The sequence below is a fragment of the Neomonachus schauinslandi genome, chromosome 8 (assembly GCF_002201575.2).
Source record: "Neomonachus schauinslandi chromosome 8, ASM220157v2, whole genome shotgun sequence".
NCBI lineage: Eukaryota > Metazoa > Chordata > Mammalia > Carnivora > Phocidae > Neomonachus > Neomonachus schauinslandi.
This window is the reverse complement of record NC_058410.1, coordinates 115,645,739-115,659,384: the sequence shown is the minus strand read 5'-3', so window position 1 is coordinate 115,659,384 and position 13,646 is coordinate 115,645,739. Positions and strand designations below refer to the sequence as shown.

The following is a 13,646-nucleotide window of genomic DNA, read 5'->3' as shown; positions in this document are numbered from 1 at the left end:
ACAAATGAGTTGGTAACATTTGTGCAACTCCTTGCAGCTGTGCAGTTCAATATATAAGGAATGAGCCTTTTGGCATCAATACTGGCCCCGTGTATTCTAAGAGGGCTTGAATCTGACGCTTAAACAAAGTGAACGTTCTGGCATTTCGCAGAGTTACGGTCTGTTTCATCACAGTGGATCCCAGGGCGATTTAAAAATATGTCCTGAACTGGAGCCGCCCCCCGCAGTGGTCCCCAGCGTGGGCTTTGTCAGCCTGCCTGTGTTTGGGGCCGCTGGTGCTGTTACATCTACCTAGGGCCCAGTGAGCCCCACCCGCCAAGCCTGTTGTCTTCCCTCTAGCCTGGAACCCATCGGGTTGGCCGCTGTGGCTTTCTGCCCCCCTGTGGTCCACCCTCTGCCTCCACGGGCTTCTAGCAGTGGCTGGATTTGTCTCGCTGGGTCCAGCGGGCCTTTGGGCTCATGCGCCACCCCTCGAAGCGTGTTTGCCAGTCAGTGCTCCCCCGTGACGCCTGCCCCCCCTGGGGAAGAAGCCTCCCCATCGGATTGAGAAAAGTCAATCAGAAAAACCCTCACAAGTCAATCGTCCCTCTCAGGTCTGGGGCCTTTGCATTTTCCTCTGGAGCTCCCTGTTCCAGTCTGTTCCAGTCGTGCCCCTTCGGTGGATTGATAACCCCTCCAAGGCCCTCCATCCACACTGTCTGCCAAGACACCTTTACTTGCCTGTTGCTGCTCCTGTTCCTCCGCATGAGCACCCCCCACTTTCTTCCCTGCCCCTCGTGTCTTCCCCGCCGCGGGCTCAGCCATGGGGCCCCTCTGTGACATTGCCTCACGCTGGGAGCTGCCCCTGAGGCTCCTCGCATTCTCCGAGTTTGCCACCTGTGTCGAGTATGGGAACGCATATTTTAAAGCAAAGGGCAATATTGCAAAGTCAGTGGCTGCCCTGCGTGCTACCCCCCACCCCCCACCCCCCGCTTTCTCCTCACTTTCTTGTAGGTTTTTTTTTAAGGTGAGCAGCTTAGACTGCGGGCGGTCTTGCTGATTTATTAAAGGTAGAAGAGGAAAAACAAGCTCCAGTGTCCAAATCTACTTAGTAACCACATCCACACATTTAGCAGAGGTGAGGGGCCTCTAGAAGGAGGCTCTGGATTCCCAGAGGGCCGCCACACTGCCTGCCGTCCTGCTGACCTCTGTCTCAGCAGAGCCTTATAATAACAACAACCATAAATCTTTTAGTGGGTTCCATTCTCCTCCTCCTGCAAAAAGCCCTGCACACATTTATCAGGTCCTTAGAGATGCTGGGGGACTGTGGCCTCGTCCTTGATCCACCCCCTCGCCAGCCTCATGCATCTCTCTGGGCTTCCTTGGAACCACATCGTGGGTGGTGTCACGCTGTGGGATGGTGGGGCCCTGGGAGAGTGTGGTTGAAAAGTGGGGGACAAAGTGGTTGCCATCTAGGCTCAGGTTTTGGCTGGAACGGCCCTAGCACGGTCCAGCTTCTGGCTGGCTTATCTCAGTGCCCCGGGACAGAGGAGAGCTACCTTTCATCCCTCCAGGTCAATGAGGGGGCAAATAGAGTCACAGAGAAATGCCAGAACAGGTATAATGAGCAGTTAGGTTGGCTGCTTTTCACAATCAGCTGAAAATGTAACAAAACACTCATTCTTTCGGCCACACTTTGATATCTGTGGGTAAAAGTTCCTTTAGAGGCACGGAATACATTCCCTGATGTCAATAACGAATTGTGTATGAAGAAAAATGTAATGCTTTCAGAACATTTTCTTTTGGGCTTTGTCCATGATTAGATTATACTAAATTACAGAGTACAGATATCAGGCAATTACTCTTTGCTTTTAACTATTCAATTTCATGGCAAATCCATGCAGCTCAGTAATTATAAAATCATACTGATGTGGTTACCGAGAAAATACCTCATCATCTCCATCTTGTGAAGCGAGGTTCAGGTTGCCCAATAATTACCCGCGGTCCTGTTAAGTATAAAGTACATTCCAAACGAAGAGGGGTAATCTGTAACTCTCTGTAATTGCCAGTTTTCTGGACAGATTCTTGCCAATTTCGCTGGATAAACCTCAGTAAGATGTGAGGAAGATTCGCTGTCCTCACCTGACTGGTTCCTCTGGGCACTTTACCCTCTCCGATCTTGGCTGGGTCCCGGTCCTGGCCGTGGATACCTTTAACCAAGAGTGGATCTCTCTTTCCTTCTCTTTTGTGAAAATATGGTCATTTTTGTCTTGGCTCAGCTCACACTATCCGCCCCCCGCCCCCTGCCCCCAGTTTTAATTTCTTCCAGGGCTCTGCATGTCTTGTAAGAAGCAATCGAGTCTGCTGTCCTGGAAACTGGAGGAACTCGTTGGAGAAAAAGAATTATTTGAGCCGATTGTGAGAAATTGAACAGCGGCAGGAGGAAAAGGAGAGAAGAAAGGAGCCGACACATCTAACCAGGCGGCTGGGGCACTGTGCATACACATGCAGGTGGCGGCTGGGTCCCTGTTGTGGCTCATTACTGAGAAGCACATCAGAGGCCACTGGGTGAGGGTCAGGGACAACCGGGCGCAGCACTGAGCTTTGAACAGGGCTGTTCTGCGGAACGACCAGCACCCTCCTGCCACCTAGGTGCTGTGGCTGTGGAACCAATTCCCATTTTCAGAAATGCAGACCGCCTGGGGCACAGTCACCTAGGGGTCTCATTTCCTTCTTCGTACCTATTTCAACGCTGCTCTCTAACCCCAGGATCTTAAGGAAAATTCTCCAGCCGGGTGGTGGGCATGGGGTGGGGTTCGGGCAGTCTGGGACCTTGGGGGGGTAAGGTGAGCGCCCCCCTCTGGTGATGGGGGAAGGTAGTCTCACTGTATCCACAGATCTGAGCAGAGAGTGAGGAAAAGACACAAAAGCTGTGTTTTCCGCCCAGAAAGAGACAGTGAGCATTTTGCTTGTCTGCTTTTTGGAGTGGGTTCTGGGGAATGGCATGAATGGCACGGCGGAGCTCCAAAGGGCGAGGAGGGGTCTTGGATCCAGTTCTTCCCAACTGCATGCTTTGTAGACTTTCCCACTGTTCTTCCTCCTTTTCCACCCCTGCTGTGCAGCCCTCTCTCCATTCATTACAGGGTGTCTTGGCAGCATTTCCCGGGAACCTGCAGCTGCGCTTGGGCTGATCAATACGCGCATGGGAAATTGTGTGACTGTGCGGCATGAAGGGTCTGGGTCCCTTGGAAGGTTCGGGTGTCCCTCAGGAGCACTCAGAGCACCCCAAAGGAACGTCCTTTCTAAGGGTTGGGCTCGTCTTGTTCCGCTAACTACAATCCGTGGCTAAGCTCCCGCAATGGTTGGGGTGGGTGGAAATGCCGAAGAGACAGCATGTCAAATTGCTGGTAACCTATGGCTAGAGGGAGCTGTGGTTCCTATAAGGCCCTGGTTGATAAATAAATGAACATTCATTAATGCAAAATTAAATTAGAATGAAATTTCCCAACGAGTTTTGTTTAGAAGGCAGAAATAAGTGGGTTGGCTGTCGAATTTTGCTGCGGATGCTGGAGCGTGTGGTCACAAGATGATAATAATAATAGTGATTTGCTGGTGCCTGTCCCCCCCGAACTCAAGGCACATATTACCACCTTGTGTTTGCAAAGGCTCATTGAGGTAAAAGGGCTAGCTGGAAGTTACTCAGCAAGGGGTTGAGTGCAGAAGTCTTACAACTCTCTGGCCCATTAGACCTCGAGCTTGCCAATAAACAGAAAGTAGACCGGGCTTCAGGAGACCGGAATTCTAGTCCTTGCTCTGCCACTGACTGGTGTGTGGCCAGAAAGTGCCATCTTTCCTCAGTGGCACAAATCCTCCAGTTCTGCGGGTCTGACTTCATATTTGAACGTGGAATTTATCAAAGGCACACGTTTTGCTCCCGTACGTACCACCATTTATGGCCAATTCCCTCTGAGCTTTATTTCTTTTCCCCCTTTATGGAATGACCTGAGTTTGACCTTTAAAAATTAAAATATTAAATAAAAGAGTCGTTTCTGTAGATTTCCTGCTTTATTTGCTGGAGGGGGTCTTGCCTGGGAGAGAGCATTTTCCTTCGGAGCCCGGCTGTGGGGCATGCAGATTTCGGGGCCTTCCTCGGGTGGGAGGGGGGCTCCCGGTTTTCATCCACCTTCTACCTGGAGCGGGCTGTCACTCATCTGCTGGGGAAAAGCAGAGGGGGTTTGCAGCTCAGGAACATCAGCAGGTCCACTTATGAAACGGACTTCTAAACCTGCCTGTGGACCCAGGGAGGAGGGGGCACCCCCAGGGGGAGGGTTGGCCAGGCATCTGGAAGCTCTGCCTCTAGCTTTCTCTGTAGCCTGGGACGAGTCATTTAACCTCTGGTTCTTCCAGCCCGAACACTTTCTCCCCGCCTCTCTCTTCTCCTCCTGGGGACTATGAGAAGTAATTAGTGGCTGTTTGTCAGACAAGTCCTAGCTTTGCACAAGTTACTTGGGCAGACCTTGAACCGGGCAAGGCCAAGTGGAGCTCAGCACTTGGGTTTGTAGAACAGATGAAGAAAATGCAGACTTTTGGGACCAGAAGGTTCCAGAGTTCCCTTCAGAGGAACCGCCCAGCCTGGTGGTGTTTTGGGGAGGGAATGAATGTATCTGGAGCAGGGCAGGGGTGGGTGTGTTGCTGTGGCCTCCTGCCAGGAGGGTGTTCGGGACAGGGGCCTGAGCCATTGGGGCAGGGCCTTGAGATGCCCCTGGCTGGGGAATGGGGCCTCTGTGGTCCCCAGTAGCTATCAGAGCCTCTGTGATGAGGCTCCCCTCAGAGACAGGGGCACCCTTTCCCGAGAAGACAGCTTCATGTTCTCAAGTGCAAAGTGGCAAAACAAATCGCCGTCCGCAAACGGCTCTCAGATGCGCTCCTGTAATATGAACACGGGGTGGATGAGGCCAGGCCCCAGCCGCAGAGGCGCCCGCCTCCTCTTACCGTTCTGGGTGGACAGCAGCGCCTCACTCAGCAGCCCTTCCAGGGCGGCCTGGTACTTTTCCAGCTGCCTGGAGTTCATCTTCATTCCAATTTCCACAGGAGCAGTCAGCTGTGAAATAAGGCAGAGTTAACAAGAAGGAAAAGACACGGAGAGCGCCATTAACCCCTGGGTGCCTTATAGGTGGCAGGAGGGACTGCCAGGAGCCACACAGCTCTGCGGCGGCCCCATTCTTCCCGATCAATCCTCCGGGAGCCTCTGGCCTTCCAGGGCCGGCCAGGGAATTCTGGCAGCTCCCCCCCCGCCAACTCAAGCCAGGGGGCTGGATCCTGGAAGTCACCCAAGACTTGCTGGGAGGAGAATCAACAAACCTCCCCTGGTGGGGAAGCTGCGACAGGAGGGGAGGGGTCGGCAGGAAACCCCCTGGCTTTTCCTGTGGCAGGAAACTCTCCCTCCCCCTCCTCCTGAATAAGGCTAGCTGGCACCTGGAGCCTTAGAGCGGGGCATCATTCCAAACGCTTTATGTGTATGAAGCCTCTCAATAATCCTATGAGGTAGAGACTAGTGGTGTGCCCATTTTGCAGATGAGGAACCTGAGGACAAGGAGGTAGAGTAACTTGCTCAAAGCCACACAAAGTCTACTACTCCCTCTAAGTAATAGAGGGAGAAGGTGTGACACCCAGGGGGCCTGACTCCCAAGGTCTGTGCCACCAGACGAGACTTTCTCTGGTACTGTGGGAACACAGGCAAGACCCCAGAGGAGCCATCCGGAGGTTCGTCACCAAGAGAGGTTGTTGTGGCTGAGCCGGCGGGGGACTGGGGGGGGTACTGACTGATCTTGCCGTCACCCCCAGAGCTCCCTGGTTCAGTGGTCTTGGTTCACACGCCAGCCGAGACTCCCTGCCTGTCTGGAGAGCTGTGATGGAGGAGTCCCAGGGGCTCCCTGGCTGGGAAATGGACTGGGGCTGCCTGAAGGGCCCCGGTCGGGTCCGGTTGCTGTGGGTTCCGGCCTCCAGCCCCGCCCTCGCCATCCCCTTGCTTGTGCTATGCCTTTCTCTATACATCAGTGTCCTCGCCTTAAAATGAAGAGGCCGGAGGGAATGATCTGGAAAGGACCTCCTGACCCGTATAGCCTGTTCTAGGGAGAAGGAACAGCCTCCCTGAGATGTTCCACAGGCTGCAACATGTGCCTTACACTGCCTGGGGTGCAGGTAGTGGGCAGTTCCGGGCGAGCTCCCCTTTGCCAGCTGAGCCAGTCACTCCCAGCTCCTCCTGGGGAGCCCAAGGAGTGGGAAGGGAAGGCACATTCCCCTAAGCCCGAGGTCCCTCTCTGGGCCATGACTGAGCTCCCTGTCTCTGGACAGCATGCTGCGGCCACCCGAGGGGGTGGGAGGAACCCTGGCAGGTGTCCAGTGGAGGCGGGAGGCCTGGGGTCCAGCTCAGTGTTGCTCAGACTGCTGTATCACCCTGGCAAGGCCCTCACTCTCTCTACCTATCAGTCTCCCCCCCCCACTCCCCTTCCCAGGGAAGTGTCCCCCGCTCGGTCCCGGGATCCCCTTTCTTCTCCATCCACACACACCCCGTCCAGGATCTCACCCGGTCCTGGCTTGAAATTCCAGCTAATCGCTGATGCTTCCCACATGGATGCCTCCAGCCCTAAGCTCTCCTGAAGGCCAGTCGTCTATATCTGCCTTCCTGGGCAACACCTCCACCTGATTGCCCACCAGGCGTCTTACGGTTCACAGGTCCTGTCTGACCTCCTGACCTTCCTCCTGCCATCCTACAGCCAATCAGAGGCTTCACCGTCTCCATGAGTGGCGAACCTATCCTTCTAGGTCCTCTGGCCTGAACATGGGGCTTGAACTCATGACCCTGAGATCAAGACCTGAGCTGAGATCAAGAGTCGGATGCTTAACGGACTGAGCCACCCAGGCGCCCCTGGGGAGACTCTTTTAAAATGTAAATCTGATCATGTGCCTCCTCTGCTCCAAAGCCCCCAGTGGCTCCCATCTCAGCAGAGTGGAAGCAGAGTCCAAACAATAGCCTACAGAGTCCACGGTCTGGGCTCACCTCCCACTTTCTCTCTGACTCCCTCTGCCCCAACCACTCCAGCTTCCTCACTGTTCCCAGAATGCACTAGGTCTACTCCTGCCTCAGGGCCTTTGCACTGACGACTCCTGCTGTTTGGAATGCTCTTCCTCCAGACATCTTTGTGGTTCAGTGCCTCACTGTCTCCAGGTCTCTGTGCTAATACCATGTACTCATGAAGCCTGCTCTGACCACTCTATTTAAATTGCAACTCATCCATCTCCACTCTCTGTCTTATTTTCCTCCATGGCACCTGTCACTACTGGCCACACTATGAAGGTTGTTTATTCATCCTATTTGTAGTCTGTTGCTGGTCCTTCTGGTATCTCATTACTGGCTCCCCGCTGGAGTGTGAGCTCCATGAGCTCAGAGGATTTATCTGTTTTGTTCACCACTCTATCCCCAGGGCCCAGAACCGTGCTCCACACTTAGGGCTCAGTAAGTACTTACTGCCTGGATAAATGAGTCTATGAAATTAAAGAGCTGCCCTGGATAAGCTCAAGGTTGGCTCCCGCCACGACAGTCTGCGCATCCTCACCCAGCATTGACCTGGGGGTTTTGACACTGTGGTTGTCTCCCAGGTTCCTTGCTAGGGGGAAGAACCGGCACCCTCATCACCTGCCCCCTGAGACTGCAGCTGCCTCCGGACTGGTCTCCTGCCTCCACTTGTGCTGCTCAGATCTTCCTAAGTCGGATCAGGTCACTTTCCTGCTTTGAACCCCCAGTGACCTTCTAGACAACTTGCCTGGACCACCAGGCCCTGCCAACCTCTTGTCCTCTCCCGGCGCACCCTGGCCTTGAGGGCCTCACACCTACCATGTGCTTCCTGAGCAAGGCCTTTGCACTTACTTTTTCTTCTGGAATGTTCTTGGTCTAGCTCTTCGCATGAGAGGCTCCTTCTCATCATTCTGGTTTCAAATCAAATAAATGTTGCTTCCTCTGAGAGGCCTTCCCTGAGCCCTCCTCCAGCCAAAGCAGTGCCCCCATCATTCTCTATCCTCCCTCCTTATTTGGTGCCTGAAATGGTTTATTGTCTCATTGTTGGTGTCTGTCTCCCTTTCTCCTAGGATGGGGCTTGTTGCCTGAATATCTGGTTCGCTGCTTTATCCTAGCACAATCTGTGGCTGGCTGGGGGAGCCACTCCCCGCCCCCCGACTAGGTTTCTCTGTATTGTCACCCTGTCTGCTCACCTTGATAACTTGGTTTTCTTCTTCCTCTGTGGGCTCCAAAGGGTCCAGAGGCCCCACTTCCTCAGACCTCTTCTGTAAAACCAGGGACTTCTTTTGACCTCTGTTGCGCTCCTTTTCCTAAGGGCAGAGCACAAAATCGAACAAAACCCCGGTTTCTCAACTGCCCAGATGGCACTTGCCTGTCTCTGTCCAGGGTCCTAAGTGGCCTGAGCTTCCCACAGGCCAAAAGAATTCCTTCTCCTCTGGTCCCTCTACAACAAGGAGTCCCGGAAATGCGATGGCCACAAAAGGGTTCCGAGTTGTCCACCAACAGGTTAACTTGCAGAAGAATCCATTCCTTTGTCGTTCCAACACCACACCCAGGTTGTTACTGTTAATTAAGTTAAAATGCTGAAAATAATGGCTGCCCTTCATGCATATTAAGTGTGAAAATGTGTTTTTCTTAGCAGAGAGCCCATAAAGAGGGTGGCAAGACAGCCTAGCCTGCGAGGGCACCATAGGGTGGCCCAGAAACTGGAGTCCCTGGGATATGATTTATAAGAGGTGAGACAAGGAGATGAATTATGGAGGAAGGAGATTGCAGCTTCTTCATAAAAATCCTGGTGCCTGGCAATTATGAGGAGCAAAACCACTGAGTGGATTAATGCAAAGTGTCCTTTGGTTGCCATTTTGCTAGTTTATGTTCTACTGAGTTTGACTCTTTCTGCCCCAAATCTTACGTGGTGTCCTGCTTGCCGGGTCCCAGGGCACTGAGATCAGACGCACTTCATTCCTTTGGTTTCTCTAATGGCACGCTTGGGATTCAGCTCTGGGCCTTGCCTGAGACGTGGTGATTCTAGAACAATGGGCTGTCTCCTCTGGGGAGGAAGCTGGTGGTGGAGGAAGTGTGTTTAGGGAGCCTGCCTCATCCCCTCCACATTTCCATGAAGGGGGGCTGGGGCCAGACTTGCCTCTGCTCACTGGGTCTGTGGCAGCCTGCCTCACAGAGCATGTAAGTCCAGGGGCCACGCAACCTCCCAGAAAACTGATTCGTGGATTTGTCCCTAGCGGAGTCTTGGTCTCAGACAGGTGGGATGCTAAAGTCCCATCTCTTCATCACCTCAGGTTAGAGAGAATCAACTATCTGCACAAGATACTCAGAACCCCTTGACATCTAAAGTAGAAGGCAGGGGAACCAGGTCTGGCAGTCTACTTTTCTGGAGGCCCTGCCGCCTGAGTTTTGTTAAGACTGACTGGTTTTCTTCTGGGTTCTCAAGAGGAGGAGGCTCTGGCCAGCACTCCATGGGGCAGCATCTTCTTTCCCACTCTGGGCCCACCGAGTTCCCCTCCTTCTCTCTGAAGACCCCCAGCTCTGCTCTCACCCTTTCCCTGTTGGCTGCCGACATGCGCCAGCCCACGGAGACCTCTCCCTCCTCTGAACTTAGCACTTACCATCAGCGTCACTTGCTGGGCAATTAATCATGTCCTGCCTCTGACAGCGCCCTTGTTTTCTATTGTTAGTGAATTTTTCATGTGTTTGTATCTTGGCTCCTGAGCCAGCTCCTTGAAGGTGGAGGTACTTAGATCTCCTTGTATGCCTGGCCTCTCACCCAGGGTGGCCCTTTGTACTGCAGAGATGCTCAGCAAATATTTATTGGCTTGTTAATTGAAAATCTCCTCTGAAGGACAGGCAGGGGCGGGAAAAGGCACTTTTGAGTGGTGCTCGGGAGGAGTGAAGGTGGCAGGGAGACACCTGGAGTCTGGGGTTAGCTTGGGTCCCGGTCCTTTGTGCTGTCCTCAGTGGGGCTGGCATAGCTGATTAAACGTGGGCTCACCAAAGGGACACTTGTGCCTTAGAGAGACGAGGGCCAACTGAGTGCTGAGCAGGGCTTTGCGTCAGTTGGGCCACACGGGCGAGGCGGGCAGCCGGGGGGGGGGTTCCTACCCGAATCTTCTGGAGCTCGCTGTGGGTGAAGATGGGAACAAAGGCTTCTGTCTGGGAGGCCAGCATGGCAGCCACGTGCACCACCAGCAGAACCGCCACAGCCTTCCGGGACACCATCCTGGAGCTGGACAGTGACAAGAAGCTCTCGTTGTCAGGTTTAGGGTGCACACCCTGCCTGTAGCTATGACCTTGAGCAAGCCGCTTAGCCTCTCCTGACATGGGCCGGGTGGGGGCTTGACCAGAGGAGCTCAGAGCCCCTTCTCTGTCGCAGGGCCAGGGGTGGGGGGTGGTGAGCGAGCACCTGGGAGAGGCGGCCCGGCCCCTGCCACACGCTGGGGGAGAAGCATTCCACATGTGAGCCCCCCTCTTTGTTACAGCTGAGGTCTTCCAGGGCCAGCGGGGCTTATGAAGTGGGGAAGACCCCATGTCTCAGAAGAAAGACTAGATTATCAACAGAATTGTGCCCCCATTGAGCCCTCCCTGCTCCCTGAGCTGATGAGGATGACAAAAGGGATGGGCCAAGGCCCAGATGACCCTGGCTCTCCCTGAGAGCACCAGGCAAAGACCCTGGGTCTGGAGAGGAAGGGGCTGGAACTCTCTGCCCAGAAGGAGGCAGAGCTAAATGGAAAATTTCAGCAGGGAACAGCATCCAAGAGCTGGGAGTGGGGTTTCCACCCCTCTGGGGGCCAGCACTGGCTCTAGAACTCTGGAACGAGACTCTCCTGAGCTCCAGTTAGCTGCCTGTTTGTCGTCTAGAAACAACAGGGAGCACATCCGTTCCCTGCAAACCCCCCCCCCCCCCGCTGCAGAATGCCGTGAGTGCTGGGGGTGCCTGCTTGCATGCGTGGTACCTCCTGGGTCCCAGGAAGTGGGTGTGTCTGGATTGGTGGCAGGAAGGGGGGCCGCAGACACCTGCCAGGAAACAGGTGGGCGTGGTGCCCCCAGGAGAGCGAAGGCTTAGGAAATGGGCTCAGTTGAGCAGACTCTGGGCTGGGTCCGTGTGGTCCTGTGGCAGGGGTTGGGGGAGGGCGCCAACCTCGGTTGATTCCTTACCCTGGTGCACGGTGCCCCCTTCCAAGCCCTCTCCCACATGATCCGCACACTCACCTGGGAGCAGGTGCAATCTGGGGAGGGGAGGAGACCTAGACAGGTGAGGAGACTCATTCAAAGGTGGTTGGGGCTGGAAGGCTGGCTTCTGAGGCCTGCTGCTTGGCCCCCTGCCCACAGAAGGTGGAGAAGGGCATGGCAGGGGGCAGCCTGCGGAATGCTATCTGGGCCCCAACATTCCTGTGTTGAGTGGACTGCTGAGAGCAGGGGCCAGGCCCCAGAGCAAGGAGAGGAGATCAGGGGCAGCCGCTGGGGCAAGGGGTGTGGGGGTGATTATAGGGTTGTAGATAAAGAGCTTCGGGGAGTCAGCTCGGGGCTCCCACAGCCCTAGGGCAGCCTGGATTCTGTTGGCAGGAGAGGGTCCTGCCATGGACTGGCCTCCAAGCTTCTCTGCAGGTCCCACCCCAATTACCCCTCTGGAGAGAGTTGTTCAAGGCTATGGGTTTGCATCCCCGCCTCTCCTCCAGGACCCTTCTCCTCAGTCATCTGAAGCCACCTCTACTAAGCAGGACACTCCCTCTGCCTTCTTTTGATCCTCCTGTCCCCATCCTACTTTCTCTCTCCATCTGGCTAACACTCCATGAGAAAGAATGTGAGAGCCCACACAGCCAAAGCCTCCCATGCCAGCTACATGCCAGCAAATTCCTAGTAGGGTCAGAAGACCGCCCACCCACTGAAGGCAACCTCTGGGGAAGCCGAGTCCCTGTCCGGGACCGCGGGAGCATCTGGAGCAGACCAGAGGATGGGTGGGGATGGAGGGCTCCCAATCACTATTCTCCCTCTCTGTTCCTATCCTTTCCCTATGGAGTCTGTGGGGCCCCAACTTTCCTCCCAGTGGACATGGATGTGTCACATTTATGGCGTCCCGTTTCCTTCACGGAGATGCTACAGAGCCCTTTTCATTCTGGTGTTCTCATTTAATTCCCTCCGTAAGAATCAATAAAAACTTTAAATAAAAAAAGGCAAAATCCAATTGCTGCTCATTTTCTTGATCCAACTGGCAGTTGGCATGTCACCTACATTCATTTGTGTTCCTGGGAGCTCGGAGTGGGAGAGCTTTTCACTGTGTGATGAGATACTGACTTCCCTTTTCCATCTCCAGGGATGGGGCTCCAGCCTTCAAGCCATCAGCTCTGGATGAGGGGGCGCCTATCTCCTCCCTCCCCTCCCACAGTAGCCCCGGCCCTGGTGAGTCTGGCCTCGTCACGCAATCTCCCTAGCTTTACCGTTAACTTTCCAGAGCGAAGCCTCCGTGCCACGTGGGGTCCTGTGTCCACGCTGAGCTCTGGCTTGGGTTTCTGGCCTGCAGTCAAGGGCACCACGCACCCCAGACAGCCTCTCTTTTGCCAGGAATTGTACCCACTTTCTCCTCCCTCCAGCTCCCGTACCTCGGGGCAGTCCTGCTTTTGCTCACACTGTGTGTGGCTTTAACCCGCTACTCTGGAAATCAGCTCAGTGCTTTCAGTCTGAAGCCTAGCGAAGTATTGGAAGGTGGCAGGGGGGACACAGGGGAGATCTCTGGACTGGGCTGGCTCTGCTCACACCATTGTTCTGCCCTGGGGCTCATGTGGAACACCGCCCCCCGCCTTCTATGTCTACTCACAGCAGCACGGTCTGAGTGGGACGGAGTCAGTCTCTCCTTGTCCTCTGGTATCTGGCTGATTGGACCGGTCTTTATATCTGGTATCCGGCTGGTCTGATGGGCCCTCCGGCCCTCCCTTGGGAGCCCATTAACCTTTGGCCACACCTTGGGGGCTCTGGGTGGGGAGCCTGGATTCTTGAAGCTCATGGAAACAGCTGGCAGGGCCGGCCACGTGTGGACTTCTGGGGCCTTCCTGGAACCTTTGCCTCGGGCGACAGTCAGGATTTGGTGGAGGCCAACTCCCACCCAGATGGCACTCTCCGGTCCACTTACAACTCAGCTGCCGGGGACGTCTGGGTGGCTCAGTCGTTAAGCATCTGCCTTCGGCTCGGGTCATGATCCCGGGGTCCTGGGATCGAGCCCCGCATTGGGCTCCCTGCTCATGGGGGAGTCTACTTCTCCCTCTCCCTCTCCCACTACCCCTGCTTGTGCTCACTCTCAGACAAATAAATAAATAAAATCTTAAAAACAAAACAAAACAAAAGAACTCAGCTGCCGCTCGGAGATTCATTTTAACCAAAGCCCTTTCTTCTTTGGTACTTAAATATATGATGTTGTTGAGCGTCTCCAGGCCAGCTCTTTAGCGATCGGATTCTTGCTGGCCCGCCAAAGAGAGCGCTGTATTGCAAAGATAACTTGTCTTCAACCTTCCCCCCGAAGCCCCTCACAAAAGAAAGAAAGGGCTCAGCAGTGTGTGGCAGTTTCAATCGATTACTGAAAAGAAAC

At 54.6% G+C, this 13,646-nt stretch overlaps 1 protein-coding gene across 1 annotated transcript; it reads right to left on the bottom strand.

Moving 5' to 3' along the window:
* Positions 1–4,028: 4,028 nt before the first annotated feature.
* MLN (motilin) lies at positions 4,029–12,887 on the bottom strand. Its single transcript, XM_021684583.1, has 5 exons — positions 12,882–12,887; positions 10,172–10,295; positions 8,248–8,364; positions 4,972–5,080; positions 4,029–4,190 (listed from the first exon to the last, which is right to left on the bottom strand). Exons 2-5 carry the CDS (start codon positions 10,286–10,288, stop codon positions 4,183–4,185), a joined length of 351 nt encoding a protein of 116 aa, XP_021540258.1. The 5' UTR covers positions 10,289–10,295; positions 12,882–12,887; the 3' UTR covers positions 4,029–4,182.
* Positions 12,888–13,646: the final 759 nt, after the last annotated feature.